Raw genomic sequence first — 21,150 nt, forward strand, 5'->3', positions numbered from 1 at the left:
TTTTAATATTTTTAGGGCCTAAGAATTCCAGCTTTGATGTCCATAGTTCATAGAGCTCCCTGAGTTCATTGTTTTGCCCCTCAAATGTCTCATCTGCGTCAGGAAGTCTTTTAGAAACAGTCACTGGAAGTCCTTGCATCCCTGGTTTGGATTCAGTGCTAGGAGGTAGAAAAATACCAGGAGGAGCTGCAGTTTTCAACAAATGCTTAAAGAGCCCAGCTCTAAAGCTTTTATGCCTCAACCTCTCACTTGCTTTTGCTCTTCTGAAGATTGTGTACACTTCAGTCAAAATATGGATTCAACAGTTTGGGGAAGCCTTGGTTCAGTGCCAAGCACTGCCAGATATTTTCATATATTCATTATTACTCAGATTCATTGATGTCCGTGTTGGTCGCTGAACAAACTCTTGAAAATAGTTCAGATGACAGCACTGGAGTGGTGCCTTGTCACATCTAGATGTTTTATACACCGCTTCATCTGCAGCAGGTTAGCCAGTTGGGTTGTGAACGTCTTAATTACCCCATGTTACTTGACACAGCAGACCTGTCCCAGATCGTCACCAGTATTGGGAGCAGGGTGTAGCCCCAGATGCTCACCCTGCTGGGGAAGGATCACTGCGGTTCTGTGTGCATTTAGCTAAAGCAGCAGCTACCCATCCTCAGAAAACACTTGTCCTGATTGTGTAGGGAAAGAATCTGATACTTGCCAGCAAGGTTTAACACAAATAACACTCATCTGTTTCTGACTCTCCCCAGTGTCTCTTTAACAAAAAATATCATTTACTTGGCATAGATAAGGATTTTCTTTAACTTTCTAATAACCACATTGATTTATTACCCAGAATGTTTTGCCTATGAATGTTGGATAACAAAATTAATAGATAGTCTATAAATATTATTTGGCTTGAAATTAGAGGACTGTTGTCTTTCAAGATAATGTTTTTCCTAAGTTTATAAGTAGTGCTATCTATACGTTGTTTCTAGGTTTCTCTATGTGCTACTAATACAAGTGTTGTTAACCTTGCAGAATGGTCGATGTAGGGGGTCAAAGGTCAGAGAGAAGAAAATGGATACACTGCTTTGAAAACGTCACCTCTATCATGTTTCTAGTAGCGCTTAGTGAATATGATCAAGTTCTCGTGGAGTCAGACAATGAGGTAAGTGCTCTTTGGCCAGGCCATGGATTATCATTTTTATTATCTCAAACAAATAAATGATAGGAAGTAGCATGTGGGGAATACTGTGTTTTGATTACATTGCCTTGTCAACAACTAATTTTAGGATATTTTTACAATATCATAAAAACAACTCTGTGTAACCAAGTGATAACACCCACAGTGGGGTCAGATGCAGGAGCAGGTCTGCGTGTCCAGTTATGGTTAACTCCCGTGTGATGCTTCTAACATTATGCTCAAGTTCTGAAAATGAAAAAAAACCATATGGCCATCCCGAGGCTAATCATCACAGATCATTTTTATAGCCTTCTTCCTCCAGGATGGACTTGGAGTGTTGCAGTGAGTCACCCTCTTTCTGTTTTCGTTTTGTTTAAATCATTGTTTGTGGGATGGGTGGGTCCCGGAGAGTGCTCAAAACCTCTCATGGCAACCGGGAGTGACTGCAGCTGGGCTGCAGACGCCCTCGGTGCGGAGCCAGGGCGCGTCCTGGTTGGATGGCCTCCGTGTGCTCAGAGAACCCCATAGGCCGCTGTGTAACGTTGTCTCGGGTAAGCAGCGAGTGACTGGAGAGGCGTCCTTAGTCTGCCTTTCTGGGGCACTGATTCACTATTGTGATCTCCTCCCCGTGACAGGGAAACTTAACAGGTGTAAACACGGATTTTGAAAGTGGTAAAGGCTTGATGAGTCATGGCTGATTGTGGAGGATAATGAAGGGGTGTAGGAAGCAGTGTCTGTGTGTGCGCGCACGCCTGTGCGTGAGCCCACGGGGTGGGGGGGGGGGGACTAAAGAGGACGCTGCTGGTAGATGCACCTGTCAGAGCCCGAGACTGCGCACTGGTAAGCCGATAGTAACTAATGAGTACCCTCCTGCTTCAGTAGAAAATAGAGGAGGCGGCGCTGTATCCCCAGTACCTGATTGAAATAAGAGCTGGCGTATTAAAATACTCTGATACTGTAAGAATTCTTGGCTTCTTAGTCCCTTTTAAATATTTTTATTTTTATGTAGATCATTTTAGGTAATGCCATGTTTATGAAAGATGTATTTTGGTTACCCAATTTCGTTATGTACCAAAAAAAAAAAAAAAAGAAAACTCAAAACTTGATATAAAGCCTGCGGTCAAGTTCTAAGTTAGGAAACTAAAGTTTAAAATGAGAAATTAATATTTTATCTGAAAATCTTATTTATCACCATCATATATGACTATAACCTGGTTAGCATAACTCAATTAAAATCAATTAAAAAATCAATCAATTAAAAATATAATTGATCATCACACACAGTAATACAACACTTTGTATTACGGCTTTGCATAATTATTTTGTTACTGTTATTTTAATTGTAAATATTTATGGGATACAGTATACTAATTCCATACATATATACAACTTGTAATGATCAGATCAGGTTAGTTGGTATTTCCATCTCTTTAAACTATTTTTTAAGTTCTCTGAGAAACCCTTAATGATGGTACATATTTATAGGATAAAGCATGGTATTTCAATAAATGTACATGATATGAACTGAACAAATCAGGGTAATTAACATTTCCACCTCTTTAATTATTCATAAAATACATGATTGATGATTGTGGACTATATTCACTCCACCGTGCTGTGGGACACTAGAACTTCCTACTTCTGTTTAACTGTGTTGGTTCCTGTTGTCCAGACACTAGCAATCGCTGTCCTAAGTTGAGAAATACTTTTTCTTAGCTTTTGCAGAAGAGAAAGAACTTGTGGTATTTGTCTTTCTGCATCTGACTTACTTCACAATGTCCTCTATTCCCATCCATTTTGTTGCAAATAATACGATTCTTTCTTATCTGTAGGTCTTAATGTTTCCAGTGAAATAATATCCAGTCCTCTATAGCATTTCCTTTGTGTGTAGGATTGATGAAGCTTCATGAACCAGTATCTCATGTCCTAGCTGAGAATTATCTGTTCATACATTTCAGAATCTTCCCAGGCTTGCAAATGTGTGAGCTTCTTTTTAGCAATGTGGCTTATTTCTCAGCCAGTTTCCCCTATAGCTGTAAAGCAGAGTGACTAAAAGCATACTAAAATATGGCTACCAGGTGTCAAAATATCTTAGGCCACTGCTAACAGACTGTTAGCTATAATAATATCACTATATAATTACTTCACCTGTGTTATCCACAGCCATCACTGTTGGTAATTAGGAAATACTGTCCAAAATATGGGATGCATATGTGTGTGTGTGTGTGTGTGTGTGTGTGTGTATTGTCTCTGGGAGACAGAGAGAACTCCATCTACTCATTTTTTTCCCCAAATGTCTGCAACAACCAGGCCAAGATTGGGAGCCAGAAACTCAGTACAGGTTTCCCATGTAGGTAGTAGTGGGTAGCAGGAAGTCAAATACTTGAGCCATCCCTGCTGCCTCCCAGGCACTGCATTAGCTGGAGACTGGAGTCGAGAGCTAGAACTTGCCATTGTACTCCAGTGATTAAGCCATCTTTATCAATATCTTAACCATTAGGCTAAACAGCTGCCCCCAGATATTTTTTAATGCTGACATATAGTTACATGGTCTTTTTTGTATATCTTTATCAATATCTGTGCCTGTTTGTTGCTACATAATCACCGAATATAGTACTTTGCACATAGTGCATAATTTGAAGCAGAGATATTACAGCATTTCTGATTTCTTTGAATATTGGATCAAAGCAAACAATATTTGGAGGGATTACCTACTGTGTGGAACCAAGGTATCTAAACTGATAAAAAAAAATAGCTTTCCCCTAAAGGATCTTATAAAAGATACATGCTTTTTGACAGAATAAGGCCTATGGAGGAAAGAAAGCCTTTGTTTTGTAGGTCATCATTTAGTTTGCTACCTAGTAAAATAAAATTTACATTTATCAGCAACATAGAAGACATAATTACATGCAATGAGATTGAATGCATTATATCTCTAAATGTATGTTGTCACTTAGTGCTAATCAACTTACCACTTTACAGTGAGCAATATAGAAAATGAAGTATATTTCATAGGTAAGTCCTCAGACAGTTCTAGCATGTAAATCCTGTTCTTCAGTTGTCTAGACATTATAGATCATTTATTCTATTTTCACTTGACATTGTTAGTACAGATCCTATGTTTATATAAAGGTTTATTAATTACAATAAAATGACATTGTTGTGATTATCAGATTTCAAAATTAAAATTTTCTTAGTAAGTTACCATACAATGTACGATACTAAGTGTGCCTAAAAGTATTTTCCCAGTCCCTTTGATTCCTACCATGATACATTATGCTACTTTGACTAATTACAGGCTAAAATTAAAAAACAATCTGTTTTTCATTAGGACTCCCTTATCACTTGTGCATACTTTAGAAGCTGATGTTGCAGTTCTGAGAGATAAAAATCAAATTATGTGACATTTTCTCAGATCTCCAGTTCAAGTCTGATGGTAGCATTGGAGCAGCTTCCTAGTTTCTTCCCCTGTGTTGGCAATATCTGTCAATCACTGTTGCTAGTTAGAAAACACTGTCAAAAATGGGTGTGGCAGAAGGCATTTGGCTGCGTGGTTCAGATGTAGTGTAAGATGCATGGGCCCACTTCAAAGTGCTTGGCTCTGGCTCTTGAAGCTGACGTCCTGCTAATGTCAGGCATCTGGGGAGTGAACCAGCAGATCAGATAGCTTTCCTTCTCTTCCACAACTCCGCCCCTCCCCTACCTCTCTGCCTCTCAGATAAATAAATAAATAAGTTTAAATTTTTTTTTTAATATCGGGATGTAGTCACATGATCCTTTTTTGGTCAGTTTTACTGATATCTGAAAATGTCATTGCCTCTCCCAACTTTTTAAATCACTGAGGAAAAATAAACTATATAGAGTTCTAGTTTTGCTAAATTTTCTGATTCTGGTGAGACAAAACTGAAATAAATTCCTGAAACATTTTGTTCCTGGTTTTGAAATCTGATGTTCCTAACTGTAATCCAAAGCAGACTTTGCTGTGCCTCCATGCATATACATTTGTGAGAAGAGCCTAGGGATGGATTCTGGCAGCCTCCTTTCTGTCCCAGGAACTGTAGGAAATGCATTGCAGACCACAGCAACAGCAGCTGAGAGACTGTTTGAGATCATTGCTTTTGCTTTTAATATTTATAAAACTCTACTTATTAATCTTCATCGTTTTACCTCATTCTGCTTTTGTCTAGATCCTCAGCCTTACTATTTTGGGGGGAATGAATTTCTTTTATTTTTTTTTTCTTCTCCAAAGAAGGAAATACATTATCCAGTAGTGAGCCGGAACTATCTGACTTTGTAGAGCTGGGTTTGCTAGTGTTTCCTCTGCTGTCTGTTTTCTCCCTGTGGGGACACTGCAGCAGCCCAGCCAGCTATTCTGCGGTCCCTTCACCTACCCCTAGAAGCCCAGAGCACACAGTAAGACATCCATGTAACACAGGTACTCCAAGCACTCTCCCTTAGTCTTTATTTTTCTTGTCTCTTTCAAGAACGTTTGAGCACTGATACAAAAACACATTCTCAGGCAGTTTGAGGGTCTGTATTACTACACCAGGCTCTTTATAGAATCTCTAAGTCTGAACCTTTTTTTTTTCTTCCCCTTATATAAATATGAATTTTGAATGTATTAATCCTCTTGTAGTGGCCAAGATGTAGATGAATTATGATACCTGTTTTATTAAAATAACAAGGTAGTCCCCCAACCACCACCTGCCTTTCTTTCACCGAGGTAGGTAAAGTAAAAGGAGAGAGACGGAAGAGAAGACATTTGTAATTCCTTAGCACATTCTACCTGTTCAAAACTTGCTAAATTCATGACTCATTAAATCTAACAGTTTACTTCTCTGTGTTGGGGTGTGCTTGAGGTTTGCTGGTGTGTGTTTCAGCCATGAGGGTAAGAAAATGGAGAGATTAAAGTCCATGGCCAAGTCTTCTAAGGCCAGATCCTGCCCTTCTAGAACTGCTTTCTTTCCCCTCCCTCACAATGTCTTCTGGAAGCAAACTCAGAATAAAAGCAGGAGCAGCTGTCAGGAGCAGGAGCATGGGAACGGAGTGGAAGCCCTGCCTTCCAGAAGGAACTGAAATGCCTCTGCTCTGCCCACCTCTCCGTGTCCCAGAAGATAAAGTGCACTAACCAGTCGGAGATCCTTTGCTGGTGGGGCAGAGATTCTGTTGTAGCCTATTTGATTCTGAACCATCTTAAAAACAAATCATATAAAATATGCATTTCTTTTGAATACTTCTCTACTAGATTTTAAAATAAAGCCATATTGAAGTTATTCAATTGCAACCGAAGTCTGCACATTTTCTTTAGACGTGTGAAACATGTATTTTATTCTGCTTTAGAAACTCAGAGCAAGCTTCTGGGAGTTTGCTTCAGATAGCCTTCAGCCTAGGGAGTGAGAGGTACAGACTGAAGATTAAGGAGAAAACATTCAAACTCCAAATGTGAGATCTAAAGGAAACTTGTATCAGCTCTAATCAAATGTTGCCCTTGGTACACTTGGCTTCGATTCATGACCTGGATTAACAAGGACATTCCTGAAAGACACTCAACTTTTATATTTAACTTCCCACTTCCCCACTGCTCTGTTAGTTCCCAGCTGCTTGTCCCTTTTTGATCCTCCTCCTCCCGTTCCTTGCGTTCCCTGGCTTTTCTGTCTCCTCTTCACTTTATCTTCCCCTTCGCTGTTCTTGCTTCTCTTGTGTTGGAGGGGAGTTTTGTGACCATTTATGAGTTCGAACCAGAAATCAGAACCTCATGCTGATCAGGAGAGGGAAACGCACATATGGGCATTTTGAGTATAAATGTAAATTTGAAATAAAAAAAATCTGTACTCATTCCAGTATAATCTATGTAATAAGGTTTTTTAATTTATTTTTTTTTATTTTTTAAAATATTTATTTTATTTATTTAAAAGACAGAGTTAGAAAGGTCTTCCATCCACTAGTTCACTCCCCAGATGGCTGCAGTGGCTAGAGCTGAGCTGATTTGAAGCCAGGAGCTTCTTCCTGGTCTACCACATGGGTGCAGGGGCCCAAGCACTCAGGCCATCTTGCACTACGTTCCAAGGTGCACTATCAGGGAGCTGGATCAGAAGCCACACTGCAGGGACTCCTATTGGTGTTTACATGGAACGCCAGTGCTGCAGTCCAAGGCTTTAACCCACTGTGCCACAACACTGGCCCCAGGGAGTTTTTTTTAAAAAAGATAAATTATGTTATATGAAAAAAAGCAGATTGTGGAATAGTATAATTAGCTTCATCTGATATCTGTAACCACAACTAATTAATTACATATATACAGTTATTATAGAATAGTTTATTCACCCCCTCCTTCACCCAGAAACTAATTTGGAAGGTTTTAAGACCAAAGTATACACAGTGATTGTCATTGTTGCTGGGTGTTAGTATTACAAATAATAAGTAAAACAATAGGGCTTTTTTTAAAAAATAAAAAGGTAAAATAATGTAAGACTTCAAATTGAGAATTTTAGCTCTGCCATTTACCAACTATGACCCTTGTTTTCTTTGAGTTATCTGCATTTTCCTTACTGATTTAAAGGACTTCCTTGTGTTCTGTGGATCTGAGCTTTCCGTCATGTGTATTACAAAACACCTGTCTTCGTCTTCGTAGCTTACCATGTATTCTCTTCATGGTATCTTTTGATGTGTAGGAATTGTAAGGTGTATTATAATACAACAGATAAAGAGTCCCCTTTTTGGTGGTATGCTACTGTATGTCTGACTATATTAGCATACACATGGTAGCATAAATCATGTGAAAATCTGGATGAAGGGACAGTACAGATTGAGGGTGAAGTTAAGAATTGAAATCAGTGTTTTTTCTTCCTGCTTTTTTTTAGTTCTTTATTTAGCAGACGGTCGATCTTATGATTTTAAAATAGGCTGAAGGTATGTCATTGTAAAACTTAGAAGAGTGAATAAGGGAAGAAGGAGATGGGCCAGCATTGTAGCACAGCAGGTTAAGAAGGGAGGAAGGAAGGAGGATGGGAAGTATCACTGTGCTTCCAGACCTGTATGTATGAAATACATGAAATTTGTTCACCTTATATAAATAGCAAAGATTGTGAATAAAAGAAGTAAATGCAAATTACACAGTCCTGTCACTTTCCTGGTGGTAGCCTACAAGTTTAGTCAAGCATGTGTTAGCAACCAATGAGAAGAGGTAGTCGTGGTCTGTCACAAGATTGAGTGTCCTCATCATGAAAACAAAGAGTCATTACTCAAATTAGCGTCTCCTGCTGTGGAGTCCCAAGGATTTCTCATCCAACTGCCTGAGGAGCTGCCACGTGAGAGAGACAGCTGGATCCAGGATATAATAACCTCCAGGGCACCAAGCGTGAGGATGCAAAGGGGGCATTCCTAAAGCTTCCTTCAGTGTGGGTCAGGCTGTAGCCATGTCTGTGATGTGCCCATGCCCTGTGGTATTGTAGTGGGTGTCAGATAAAGCTGAGACCATCAAGGAAGGTGGCTTTTGTTTCCTTCTGTTTTTGTAAACCATTTCTGTGAAACGGGAGAATAGAAAACGAGAGAGAACTTAAGGATTTGACAAACCTGCTTCGAATCTTTATTTTCACGGAAACAAAAGGATAAGATGGTTAAAGACTTGGATGGAGCTCTCCCTGCCCAAAAAAAGCCTCTGTCTCAAATTGACATGTATCCTCCCTAGACACATTGATTTTTTTACTACATGTTCCTGTGTCAGCAAGCAGTGCGTCACATTGGGCTCTAAATGTTATATGTGATTGCAGATTTTATTTAAATGGATTCATTTTGCAATTTGCTTAATTCACTCAGCATTGTTCTTGAGGTTTTTTTCATGTGGCTGCCCATGACTGATTTTACTGAAGCCACCATACTGTTCTGTTATGTGACTGTGCCCCGCTGTGAGTCACAGCAGGGAGGCTGTTTGTAATGCGGATTACCTGTTCCTGTCCCTGCCTGGCCTCCCCTTCGCCCCACACCATGTGGAATTGGTTCTTTGTTACTGATACATGTGTGACTTACAATATATTCTGGAAATTGCTGCCTGACAGACTCATACAGAAGCTGTCATCTGTGAGGGCATATGGTTTGTCTTTTAGTTTTGTGTATTTTACAGAAGGGCTTTAATTTAATGTGATCAAGTCACTCATCCTTAATTGGTTGGATTTTCATATTTTAAAAATTCTTTATCTTTCCCAAGAATAGGAAAATTCACCTTCTTTTCTATTAAAAGTTAAAAGATTTGGGGCCCAAGCTGTGGCTCAGTAGGTTCATCTTCCGCCTGCAGTGCTGATATCCCACGTGGGTGCCGGTTCTAATCCCGGCTGCTCCTCTTCTGATCCAGCTCTCTGCTATGGCCTGCGAAAGCAGTAGAAGATGGTCCAGACACTTGGGCCCTGTACCCGCATGGGAGACCTGGAAGAAGCTCCTGAATTCTATCGGCACTGTGGCCATCTGGGGAGTCAACCAGTGGATGGAAGATCTTTCCTTTCTGTCTTTCCCTCTCACTTTCTGTAATCCTACCTCTCAAATAAATAAATCAAATCTTAAAAAATTTTTATTTTCAAAGGCTTTGTTTGCACTAAGGATTTATTTTTATGTGTGGAAGTGAGGATTTACTACTTCCATGCCATGTTTCTGTTCACTTGTCTCAGCATTAGTATTGAACAGCAACTGCAGCCATCTTTTCTGTACTAATTCTTATTTACCTTTTTAATTAAGGGGCATATAGGTATGCATACAGAAAAGTGCACAAATGAAAGACGTACAGCACAGTGATTTATCACTGAACAAACATCAGCTGTGTATCTAATACTCCTGTTAAGAAGTAGAACGTGAAGCTGATGTTGTAGCACAGGGAGTTAAGGTGCCACACATGACACTGGCATCCCATATTAGATGCCAGTCTGAGTCCTGGCCGCCCTGCTTCCTATCCAGTTCCATGCTAATGCTCCTTAGAAGGCAGCAGAAGATGACCCAAGTGCCACCCGCATCAGAGATCAGGATGGGTTTCTGGCTCTTGGCTGGCTGTTGCAGGCATTTGGGAAGTGAACCAGTGGATAGGAGATCTCTTTCTCTTTGTCTCTATCCTTTTCTCTGTCTGCCTTTCCAATAAGTAAATAAATATTTATTTATTTATTTATTTATTTTAAGGAAAGGTAGAGCCGGCGCCGCGGCTCACTAGGCTAATCCTCTGCCTTGCGGCGCCGGCACACCGGGTTCTAGTCCCAGTCGGGGTGCCGGATTCTGTCCCGGTTGCCCCTCTTCCAGGCCAGCTCTCTGCTGTGGCCAGGGAGTGCAGTGGAGGATGGCCCAAGTGCTTGGGCCCTGCAACCCATGGGAGACCAGGATAAGCACCTGGCTGCTGGCTTCGGATCAGCGCAGTACACCGGCCTCGGGGCCATTGGAGGCTGAACCAACGGCAAAGGAAGACCTTTCTCTCTGTCTCTCTCTCTCACTGTCCACTCTGCCTGTCAAAAAAAATTTTTTTCAGAAAAAAAAAGAAAGGCAGAATTTTATCAAGACTTTTGACATCTGTTAGATTCCAAAATGCACACTGGGCATTCCTGCTAGCAACATCACACATTTCTGTCCCTTTGTATCTTTTTTTTGACAGGCAGAGTTAGACAATGAGAGAGAGAGTCTTCCTTCCGTTGGTTCACCCCCAAAATGGTCACTACGGCCAGCGCACTGCGCCGATCCAAAGGCAGGAGCCAAGTGCTTCCTCTTGGTCTCCCATGCGGGTGCAGGGCCCAAGCACTTGGGCCATCCTCCACTGCCTTCCCCAGGCCACGGCAGAGAGCTGGCCTGGAAGAGGAGCAACCGGGACAGAATCCGGCACCCCAACCGGGACTAGAACCCAGGGTACCGGCGCCACAGGCGGATGATTAGCCTAGTGAGCCGCGGCACCAGCTGTCCCTTTGTGTCTTTGCTAACCCTTAGTATGGCCCCTCTGGTGGCTGGGGAGCAGAGCTGTTTTCCTTCCATGTGCCTGTTTACTTGGATGTACCCTCCTTCCTACTGCATAGCCCTTGAGCAAAGCAGAGATGTTTCTCCAGAAGCCCAGCCCCTCGGCTTCACAGCTGCTGCCTCCAGAATCAGCAGATACCTCCATAAGGAAAATTACCCTAATATGGACTCACTTTCCATGACCCCTGCCTCCCAGATGCTGGCCTAGTAATCCTTTGGTACCCTCTCTCTCTCTCTGAAAATTACCCCAATACGGGCTCACTTTCCAGGACCCCTTTCTCCCACTTGCTGGCCAAATAAGCCTGTGGTACCCTCTATCTCTCTGAATCCTTTAACCAGATGAGTTTTGTTTTGTTAACTCTTCTGATGGTGATTGTCCGGTTGATATTAATGAAATACATGACAGGTGTCAAGTCTCAATGTAAGCGTGAATCTTTCTGTAGGCTGGCTGGTTTGTCTGCCTTACTGCTATTGGACCAATATAAATATGTCCAAATCACTAATTGTACAAATAATATATAGTAGATCAAATCTATGTATTTTCTTGTAATTCAGAGTTTTCTGGGTTGCTCTTGGTCCTTTATCTTTGGACCTCTGTAGCTAAGTTTTTCTATTTATCTTAGTTCAGGATTTCTTCTTGGATTTTCTGCAGTTTGAATATAATATGCACAGGTGTATTTATTTGGGGGCAGGGCATGTCATTTGTCCTGCTTGCTGTCGCTAAAACTTCCTCAATTTGTGGTTTGATACCTGATAGTAGCTTGAAGAAATTCTCAGTCGTTATTGCTTCAAATATTTCTCCTGTTTCTCTCTTGTTTTTCCTTCCTGCACCCTCGCTGCACATCTTAAAGCTTTGTGTCTGTCTCAGGATTCTTCCATACTATTCTCTTTCCCTGTCAACCCTAGTCTTTTTTCTCTTTGCTTTTCTCTTCTGGAAGTTTCTGCTGGGATATTTTCAGTCTTAGCAGTTCTTTATTTATTTGTTTATTTATTTTTGACAGGAAGAGTGGACAGTGAGAGAGAGAGAGAGAGAGAGAGAAAGGTCTTCCTTTTGCCGTTGGTTCACCCTCCAATGGCCGCCGCGGCTGGCGCGCTGAGGCCGGCGCACCGCGCTGATCCGATGGCAGGAGCCAGGTGCTTTTCCTGGTCTCCCATGGGGTGCAGGGCCCAAGCACTTGGGCCATCCTCCACTGCACTCCCGGGCCACAGCAGAGAGCTGGCCTGGAAGAGGGGCAACTGGGACAGAATCCGGCACCCCGACCGGGACTAGAACCCGGTGTGCCGGCGCCACAAGGCGGAGGATTAGCCTAGTGAGCCGCTGCGCTGGCCCTCTTTATATTTTTTAACTTAACAATTCTTCCCTCAACTGTGTCCAGTCCACTTATAAAAGGCGCCCTTTATTTCTCTCCTGGTCGTTTTCGTCTCTATCATTTGCTTTTCATTCCTCTGCAGAATTTCCATCTCGCTGCTTACATTGCCTGTCTTTGGAGAATTGTCCATATATATCTTTTGCCTATTTTTTTTTAACATACTTATCTTTTTATTGAGTTGTAAATGTTCTTTATAAATACTGGATTCTCTAGTCCTGGTCGGGGGGGGGGGGGGGCCGGATTCTTTCCCGGTTGCCCCTCTTCCAGGCCAGTTCTCTGCTGTGGCCAGGGAGTGCAGTGGAGGATGGCCCAAGTGCTTGGGCCCTGCACCCCATGGGAGACCAGAAGAAGCACTTGGCTCCTGCCTTCAGATCAGCGCGGTGCGCCAGCCGCAGTGTGCCAGCCGTGGCGGCCATTGGAGGGTGAACCAACGGCAAAAGGAAGACCTTTCTCTCTCTCTCTCTCTCTCTCTCTCTGTCCACTCTGCCTGTCAAAAATAAAAAAATAAATACTGGATTCTATACTCTTGTCAGAAATATGATTTGAAAATATGTTCTCCTATTTCGTGGGTTTTTAACTTTTCTTTATAGTTTCCTTTGAAGCACAAAGATTTGGTTTCTTTTTCTTCAGATAGCATGTCTAAGACACTTGTCTAATCCAAAATTAGGAAAAAATTTTTTCTCCTAAGACTTTTATAGTTTTAGCTCATTTGTTTTAGTATATGATTCATTTTTTGTTAGTTTTTACATGTGTATAAGAGTAAAAAGCCCAGTTTTATTTTTCATGTGAATTTCCAGTTACTCTAGAGCCATTTGTTGAAAGATTATTCTCTCCTCATTTTGAACTGCTTTGGTATCCCTGTTGCAAATCAGTTGACTGTGAGCAGGAAGGTCGATTCCTACATTCTCGGTTCCATCCCATTGGTGTGCGTGTAGATTTAAGTCACTTCCACACTGTCTTGGTTGTTGTAGGTTTGTAGTGCTTTGACATCAGGAAGTGTTTTTCACTTCTTTTTCAAGACTGTTTTGAATATAAGTCTGTTAATTTTCCACATAAACTGTAAGCTGAGCTTACCAGTTTCTTTGTAAAAGATGAAATTTGATAGGGGTGATGTTGACTGTACATATAAATTTGGGGAAAACTGAACACAAAATGTGTATCCTGCTATTGTTTAGTAGTGTTCTGTTGATGTGTGTCAGTTATAGTTGATTTTTAGTGTTTTTTCTAGTCTTTTTGTTTGTTGTTTTGATATCTCCTTGTATCCATTATTGAAAGTAAGGTGTTGAGCCGGCGCCGTGGCTCAATAGGCTAATCCTCCACCTTGCGGCGCCGGCACACCGGGTTCTAGTCCCGGTTGGGGCGCCGGATTCTGTCCCGGTTGCCCCTCTTCCAGGCCAGCTCTCTGCTATGGCCAGGGAGTGCAGTGGAGGATGGCCCAGGTGCTTGGGCCCTGCACCCCATGGGAGACCAGGAAAAGCACCTGGCTCCTGGCTCCTGCCAGGATCAGCGCGGTGCGCCGGCTGCAGCGGCGGCCATTGGAGGGTGAACCAACGGCAAAGGAAGACCTTTCTCTCTGTCTCTCTCTCTCACTGTCCACTCTGCCTGTCAAAAAAAAAAAAAAAAAAAAAAAAAAAAAAAAAAAAAAAAAAAAAAAAAAAAAAAAGAAAGTAAGGTGTTGAAGTCTTAAACTATTGTTGACTATTTCTTCCTTTAGTTTTGTCAGTTCTTGCTTCACATATTTTGGTACTCTGTTGCTTGGTGTATATATTGTTACTGCAAGTGTGCAATTGTTATACTTGATTGAGTTAACCTTTATCATTATAGCTATGCCTTTTTGGCTCCACTCATGATTTTTGTCTTGAAGTCTATTTTGTTACTTGCCTAGCTCTCTCGGCTGCTGTTTATATGGAGTCTTTTTATGTCTTTTTTCTTTCAACTCAGTTGTGTTTCTGAATCTAAAGTATTATTTTATACCCAGCATACAGCTTGTTCATGTTTTTTAATCCATATTGCCAGTCCCTGCCTGTTGATTGGCATGTTTGGTTCATTTACATTTAGTATTATCGCTGGTGGTTGTCACAGCTACTGTTGCTGGGAGGCTGTTGATTTTCAAGCCTACTACAGAGCTGGAAGAGTAGTATGGGAATAGCACAAGCTAAAAATGCCACAAAAAAAAAGCAGTTCTCAGCCAGACTCAGCCATTTTGCTTGAATAAATGCTCTTTTGGCTGTTGCAAGCCTGTGGTTAATTTCCCGGAATCTGGAAAAGTTGGCAGTTTTTTCCTGGGTTCTCATTACATTTGTTCAAGGGGCATTTTTTAGAGAACCCTTCTCATCATTTCCTAAATGCACCTCTAGATTAAATGTTAAAGGTAAATCTGAGCATATCATAATCATGGATATACAGCTGCTATGTGAAAGAATGCTTTTACCCATTAGAATGGCAAATATTAGAAAAGGGCTTATGGCAAACTGAAGATGCTTTTATAGGAGGATAAATTGGTATACTGTGCCAGTAGGATGGCATATGCGAATGCTTTGAGGTGTTCCTACCCTGTAATCCCATAATTTCACTGTAAGGAATGTTATGCTAATTGTTTTAATAGGTTACATGTCTCAGAGAGGACATTTTTATAATTGTGAATAACTGAACACACTAAATTATCTAATAGGAGATTAATTTAAAAATCGACTATACCTAGAAAATAAAGTACTGTGCTGATACTAAAAATGACAGTTTAGAGTATAATTAATATCAGAAGGTTGTTCATAATATGTTCATTAAAAATTACATCAAAGTAGCATGTGTTTCAGTATGCATCTTTTTATTACAGATGCATACAAAAATATTTGGAAAGTTAAATTGAAACTGTTAGCAGGGATTATTCAGAGATAATCTCCACAAAAGATAATTTTTTATTATGAAGAAGTTTTTATTATAAAGAAATTATAGCTATTTTTAAAATTAAATTAAGACATCTTTGAAAAATTTAACAATTCAGATCTGGTTAAATGAAAATGAGTTTTTTAGGCTTTTTTCCCCCCAAGGGCTTTCAGAAGGGTAAGATGGAGAGAGAAGTGAGTGGAGACGCAAGTGCACTGTCCAGGCAAAGGCGCTTAGCAGTATCAGAAGGCATCCACTCCTGTCAGTTTGCTGAAAATGTTTTCAAAATGGAGACAGCATTTAGAAATACCACAAATTAAGGCGTTCGTTGAAATAAGAGAGACATTTTTATGAGACCAAGATTTATCTCAACACTTGTTTGTTCATCTTACTTGGAGCAAATGCAGAGAATTTGAAGCTCGAAATAAATAAAAGCTCTACATTGCAGATGATCAAATAAGAAATCCGTGGGCCCAAATCCAGAGGAATCTCGACCACTTTCCTAGCCAGATTTACCCAGCTGGGGTCTTTCTTGAGTACCATCTGATTCGCTCTCTCTCTCTCTTTTTTTTTTTCTTTTTTTAAGAAAAGCAAGATCTGTCTTTAGCAGTGAGCTATATTATATAAAACTTAAAATCATGATCTGTAGCTTTGTTTTTCTGCAGAAAAATCACACACTGAGTAGAACCCCAGGCTGGATATTGAGAATAATTACATTGAATAGGACACTTGAGATGTTCTTCAGCAAGACCAGATTAAGGTTTAGGGGCATGGGTGATGTAACTGCCTTTCTCCAGATATCTTACACTGCTTCTGTTAAATCTGCTATGGTTAACATCCCCAACATGCTTCCATACGTGAACCTGTGAATAAAAGCCGTATTCTTTTTGAATTGACGATTAATGTACTATGAATTGTCACTTTACACAAAGAATCCAAAAATAGAGATTTCTTCTGGGAGACATGCGGTAGCTTATGTGCCACCCGTGGCAGTCTGTGGAGAAGTAGCAGCAGGAGGGGGCAGAGACAGCCCACCCTGGCTTGGCTTGCAGCTCCACCCACTTCAGGCTAGGTAACCTTGAGCAAGTTACGTCTCTGTGTCTCTCTTTTAACATAAAATATGAAGATGTTATTTGTCTTGAAAATTGTTAAAATAGATAACATAACCTTCCTAGGCATTCAGTAAATAATAGTTCATATTAAGTAATTTTGCTGGTGAAAGAAGTGCTGTTACAGACTTTCTAAACATCAACACCCACTGCTAATTCATTCTTAAGAGAACCTTCAGTTTGAGATTTATGCCTTACAGGCAGAAAAATAGACCTAATCATTATTTGTTCAAGAAGAAATACAAGGGAAAGTGTTATTTATATAAATGTCAAAGGGGGGGTGTAAATTTTTGTTTAAGAAAAATTCTTGTCACAGGGGAAAAAGAGATTTAAAAATGCAGAAAAGGAGGACTGAACAAAATCTGGCTTTTAGGATACAGCTGCTGATATTTATAACACGTATTTATTGCCTGTTCACATGTTTGGTTCACGGTAGTGTTTGTAAGTGGTCATAACTTTGTGGTTCAGAGAAGACAAAAATGGTTAATACTCCATGAAGCTCACAGTGGCTGATATAACCAGGGAGAACTGGGCAAAGCTGCTCTGGCTGTTCCTTGAACTCGGAGTTTGGTTAGGAGTCAGTCAGTCTCTCTCTCTCTCCCCCTATCTATCTCTCTCTATTTCCTTCTCTCTCTCCCCCTCTCTCTCCCCTTCATTCAGACTGTCCTGGATCACATTTCCTCAGCCTAGCAGCCCAGGAAGAAAGGGGGAGTTCTATTCCACCCCAACCCTGGGGATGGGTAACGCAGTGCTGGGATTTCCTCAGTGTAAGTTAAAGTTGGCCCAGTGGTCAGAGTCAGATTGTATTTCCAGCAGACTGGGGACCTAGGAAGAAAAGTTCAAGGAGAGTGATAACAGTCAGGAGAATTGTCGTTCCACAAAACTCTTTTTTCCATTATATTTACTTGTATGGGTGTGCATGCATGCACACTAGGTACAATAGAAAGCGTGTCAGTTAATGTGGGTCATGATTTTTAAGGTTCATAACTCTTCACTGTACCACACTGTTCACTACAGTGAACAATTGTAGTCAGTGGCAGGTCGCCTGCCCACTGCTAGGATCCAGTGCGGGCACTGGAAAGGAGAGTGAGCGTGGAGTAGCGTGTAGCCACAGGTGGGACATCACTAGCCACTCAACCTCCCAGGCAACAGGGTGCAATGGGGTTGGGAAGTACAAGGGGCAGTTGCCACCCCTCTTATTGTGACACAGTTTAAGGTAAAAGTTACTTTCAGAAAAAGCCGTAGCCATAAATTCAGCTCAGCTTGTTCATTTTCACATACAAAGTCCCCTGCACGAGCAGAGCCAGCCTCACGGGTGGCAGCCTTTTGTCATCACAGGGCCCCATGCTTGGTTTAACTCCGCTCTTTCTCACCATATTAGTGCTTTTCAAACAAGGGCACTGTGTTTTCATTTTGCAGTTGGCCCTGCAAATTATGTAGCTGGTCCTGCCCGCTAACCTGGGAGGCTGGTAGTCAGAGTCGTATTTCCCCACACCCAGAGAGCTGTGGGCATCCTTAGCTCTTACCAGTGCTCACAGGGAGCCTGACACTAACAAGAAGAATGTATTTTTCATTCTCTATTACACTTAGTTTTACCTGATGCCGCTTCATTTTAATTTTCTTTTAAAAAGTGACACTATGGGTGTTTGGTATAGTATTTGTGATGCCCATATCCTCTATTGGAGTGCCTAAGTCAAGTCCTGCTTTGCTCCAGATTCCAGTCTTCTGCTAATGTACCCTCTGTGAGGTGGCAGAAGGTTGTTTAGGGTAGTGGGAGTCTCTCCCTCCCACATGGAAGACCCAGATGGAATTCACACTCCTGACTTCGCTGGGCCCATCCCAGCTGCTGCAAGCATTTGGGGAGTGAAACAACAGACAGAAGACCTCTCTGTCTCTGCCTTTCAAATAAAACAAATAAGTAAATAAATCAGTATTTTAATGGCACTAACTGTGCTCTTTCTGTGTACCTACCTGGTGGCATGTTACTATATACTGTAGTTAGCAGCTCCCTTCCCTGGTAGTACCAGGCTGATGTGCCCAGTAAGGACGCTCAGGAACTACTCACTGGGGCTGGGGCAGCTCAGACTTGCTGTTTGATATGTGCCATATTTCTCCACTGCCTGTTGATCCCATATGTGTTACACAGGCAGTCACGTTACTGAAAGGGAAAAGACAGAGGGCTTGCACTCATGTTATGTGTCTTGAACTGGTGTTCATAGTGCCAGTACTTCCCCCTCTTCTCATCGAGAGTCACCCACTAAACTGGAATCACAGATAAAACCACCCATGCCCCACCCCCAAACCCACTAAGTAAAAGCTGGGGAAGAATGAAATCATGTTTTGTTTTTCATGTCTGAAAAAAGTCTTAAAACATTTTTATGTTTGCTTTGTCATTGAATTTCCATATTACCCAGTGTTCAGTAAGCATCCCTTTGGTACAATACAAAACATATGAACTTTTCTTTAAATTGTGCATGCACTACAATGATCAGAAGTTGGTACTGTTCAGTTCCTCTCCCACTGAGCTTGGAATTCTTGCCCAAGGTCTTGCTCTGGGACTTGTCATACTAGGAGGAAAAGCTCTTACAATGTTGGAGCTGCAGTTGAAGGCAGTGTAAGCCATCCGGCTACATGATTCATGAGTCAGAATTTCAGATGCTCGCTCCCACAGAAGTAGAGCTGCTTCCAAAGGGAAAGGCGGTAATGAAAAAACATCAGGGAGAGGCGAGCTTTCCTGACAAAGGCCTGTTGTTGACCCTAATAATAAGCTCCCTGTTTTGTTTTGTTTTTTTTTTTCCTTTGAGTCTGGCAGCCTTGGGTCTCTGGTTTCTGGTTTTGGTTGAGATTATTTTTTAGGTCTTAGGATGGAAAAATGAAGCCTTTACCTGTTTTTCCACAAATACTCCAGGCATTGGGCTTATTGTAAATGAATGAGCAAGCTACTAATTGGGTAAACATCATTCTGTTCATTACTGGACAGTGAATGAATGTTCATCATCAGATAGCATCATTCTTCTTTCTCCTCTCCTTTCACAGAGGGTATCTTCAAAAACAAAAAATAAAAAGCAAAGAAAACATTTTAAACCTAACCTTACTGAATTTTTATCACTTTAAACCCTGAAATTAATTTAGAATTCTTAATATTTCGGACAATAATAGGTTTTTTTTTATATTCTCAAGATAACTTGAACTTTCTCAGATTGTGTCAATCATTTTACTAATGATTCAATCCCATTTACCAGCATGCATCATCATGAGGACATACTTGTCCTTGCTATTTCATTTCCCAAATCCATTTCCCCATTAATCTCCTGTTTATCTTTTTATACTAAATGAAGAGCATTGCTGGAATTATTACGGTCCACAGTGGGTACCAAGCCCATGTTTTCTTAGCTAACTTTCCTCCCACCTGGGATGGAGTTACGTGAACATTGAATGGAGTTTGTCATCTCCTGTTTCTTTTCTCCAGAAGCTGTGTCCTGCGAGTGTTCTCCAGTGAGCAGGGTCCCTCTATGTTACCAGCATCTGCACATCTGAGGCAAGGGTAAAGGATTCCCTGGGCTAGCCATCTCACTCTGCCTCAGAATCATCAGAGTGAATTTGAGCAAAATGTTGCTCTCTAATCTCCAAACCCCCTCAGCATTTTTAAGCCTGTAAGCAATGTTATAGCAGAAGTCTTCATGATGCCAATACCAAGGGTTCCCGAGGAACCACCGTGCAGCTGCTGCTAGCTGACGGCCCGGAGGTTTCAGAGTTGGCTTGGGTCTCTGAGTGGGCTGGCAGTGTTGAAGCAGAACCTGTGGAAGAACTGCTGCCTTCATGACAGTCCACCCGCTGATTTCTTCAGGAAACTTCTCAAAACAAAGGGATGCCTCAACAAGAAAAGTGCACTGCTGCTGTTTCGCTTGCCCCTGAAGTGAACCCGTTAGTCTGTTGTCTGCAAAGGAAAGCTGAGCTGAGATGCGTTTGTGGCAGGAGGAGAAAGCACTGGGTTCCCTGTTTGTTCCACACTCTCTCTCCTGAAAATCAGGCCCAGGGGCAGACATTTCCATTTCTGAGTTGAATCTCATGTGGCAGGGAATTCCAGGACTGCAGAGAATTCCAGGACTAAGTACCTACTGAATATCCATCTTGCCCTGTGCACAGAAAGGGTCTTTACTGAACATCTGGTTCAGTCATCTTTTACAGTGGAGGGAATTGAGGCCTAACAGGAGGGGAGTTGCCGGTTCATGGTTAGCCTCCCATGAGCAGTTTTAGTCCAGTGGCGAATTTCTGAGGAGGCAGTGCTGGGTGGTGAGTAGGGAAGAGCCAAGCCTCCACAGCTCGCTGGGTGAATTTAAGCCGCAGACCTGCCACTTTCCAGCTGTTTGACCCCAGGGCTCTTGGGACCTTCGTGTGTTACAGTAACCATGTTTGGGGTAGTGAAAGGATCAGGTAACTTAATGGAGAATATGTGGAGTATTTAGAGCAGTCCTTGACACATGGTAAATGTGATGTAAGTAATTAGTGTCAGAATAATGATTATTGCTGATCCAACAGACTAGAAATATTCCCCAGTGGAAATTTACTACATATCTGGGCCTCAGAGCATAAAAGCTACAACTCCAAAACATTAAAACGCCACAGATTCCATGTGTTCAGAGGG

General features: G+C 41.5%; 1 protein-coding gene and 1 long non-coding RNA gene across 2 annotated transcripts in view; both read left to right on the forward strand.

Annotated features, from left to right (window-relative positions):
* The window catches only part of LOC100340719 (guanine nucleotide-binding protein G(q) subunit alpha), a 314,873-nt gene that overhangs the window by 243,398 nt on the left and 50,325 nt on the right, over positions 1-21,150 (forward strand). Inside the window, exon 5 of the mRNA XM_051858885.2 lies at positions 1,027-1,156. Within this exon, the coding sequence (XP_051714845.1) occupies positions 1,027-1,156 (130 nt within the window). The remainder of the gene's footprint in view (positions 1-1,026; positions 1,157-21,150) is intronic.
* Positions 12,932-18,420, forward strand: LOC138844058 (uncharacterized). The gene is made up of 2 exons (XR_011379451.1): positions 12,932-13,792; positions 14,186-18,420. It is a non-coding gene; the product is annotated as an uncharacterized lncRNA (long non-coding RNA).

Source organism: Oryctolagus cuniculus, chromosome 1 (assembly GCF_964237555.1).
Source record: "Oryctolagus cuniculus chromosome 1, mOryCun1.1, whole genome shotgun sequence".
Classification (NCBI taxonomy): Eukaryota; Metazoa; Chordata; class Mammalia; order Lagomorpha; family Leporidae; genus Oryctolagus; species Oryctolagus cuniculus.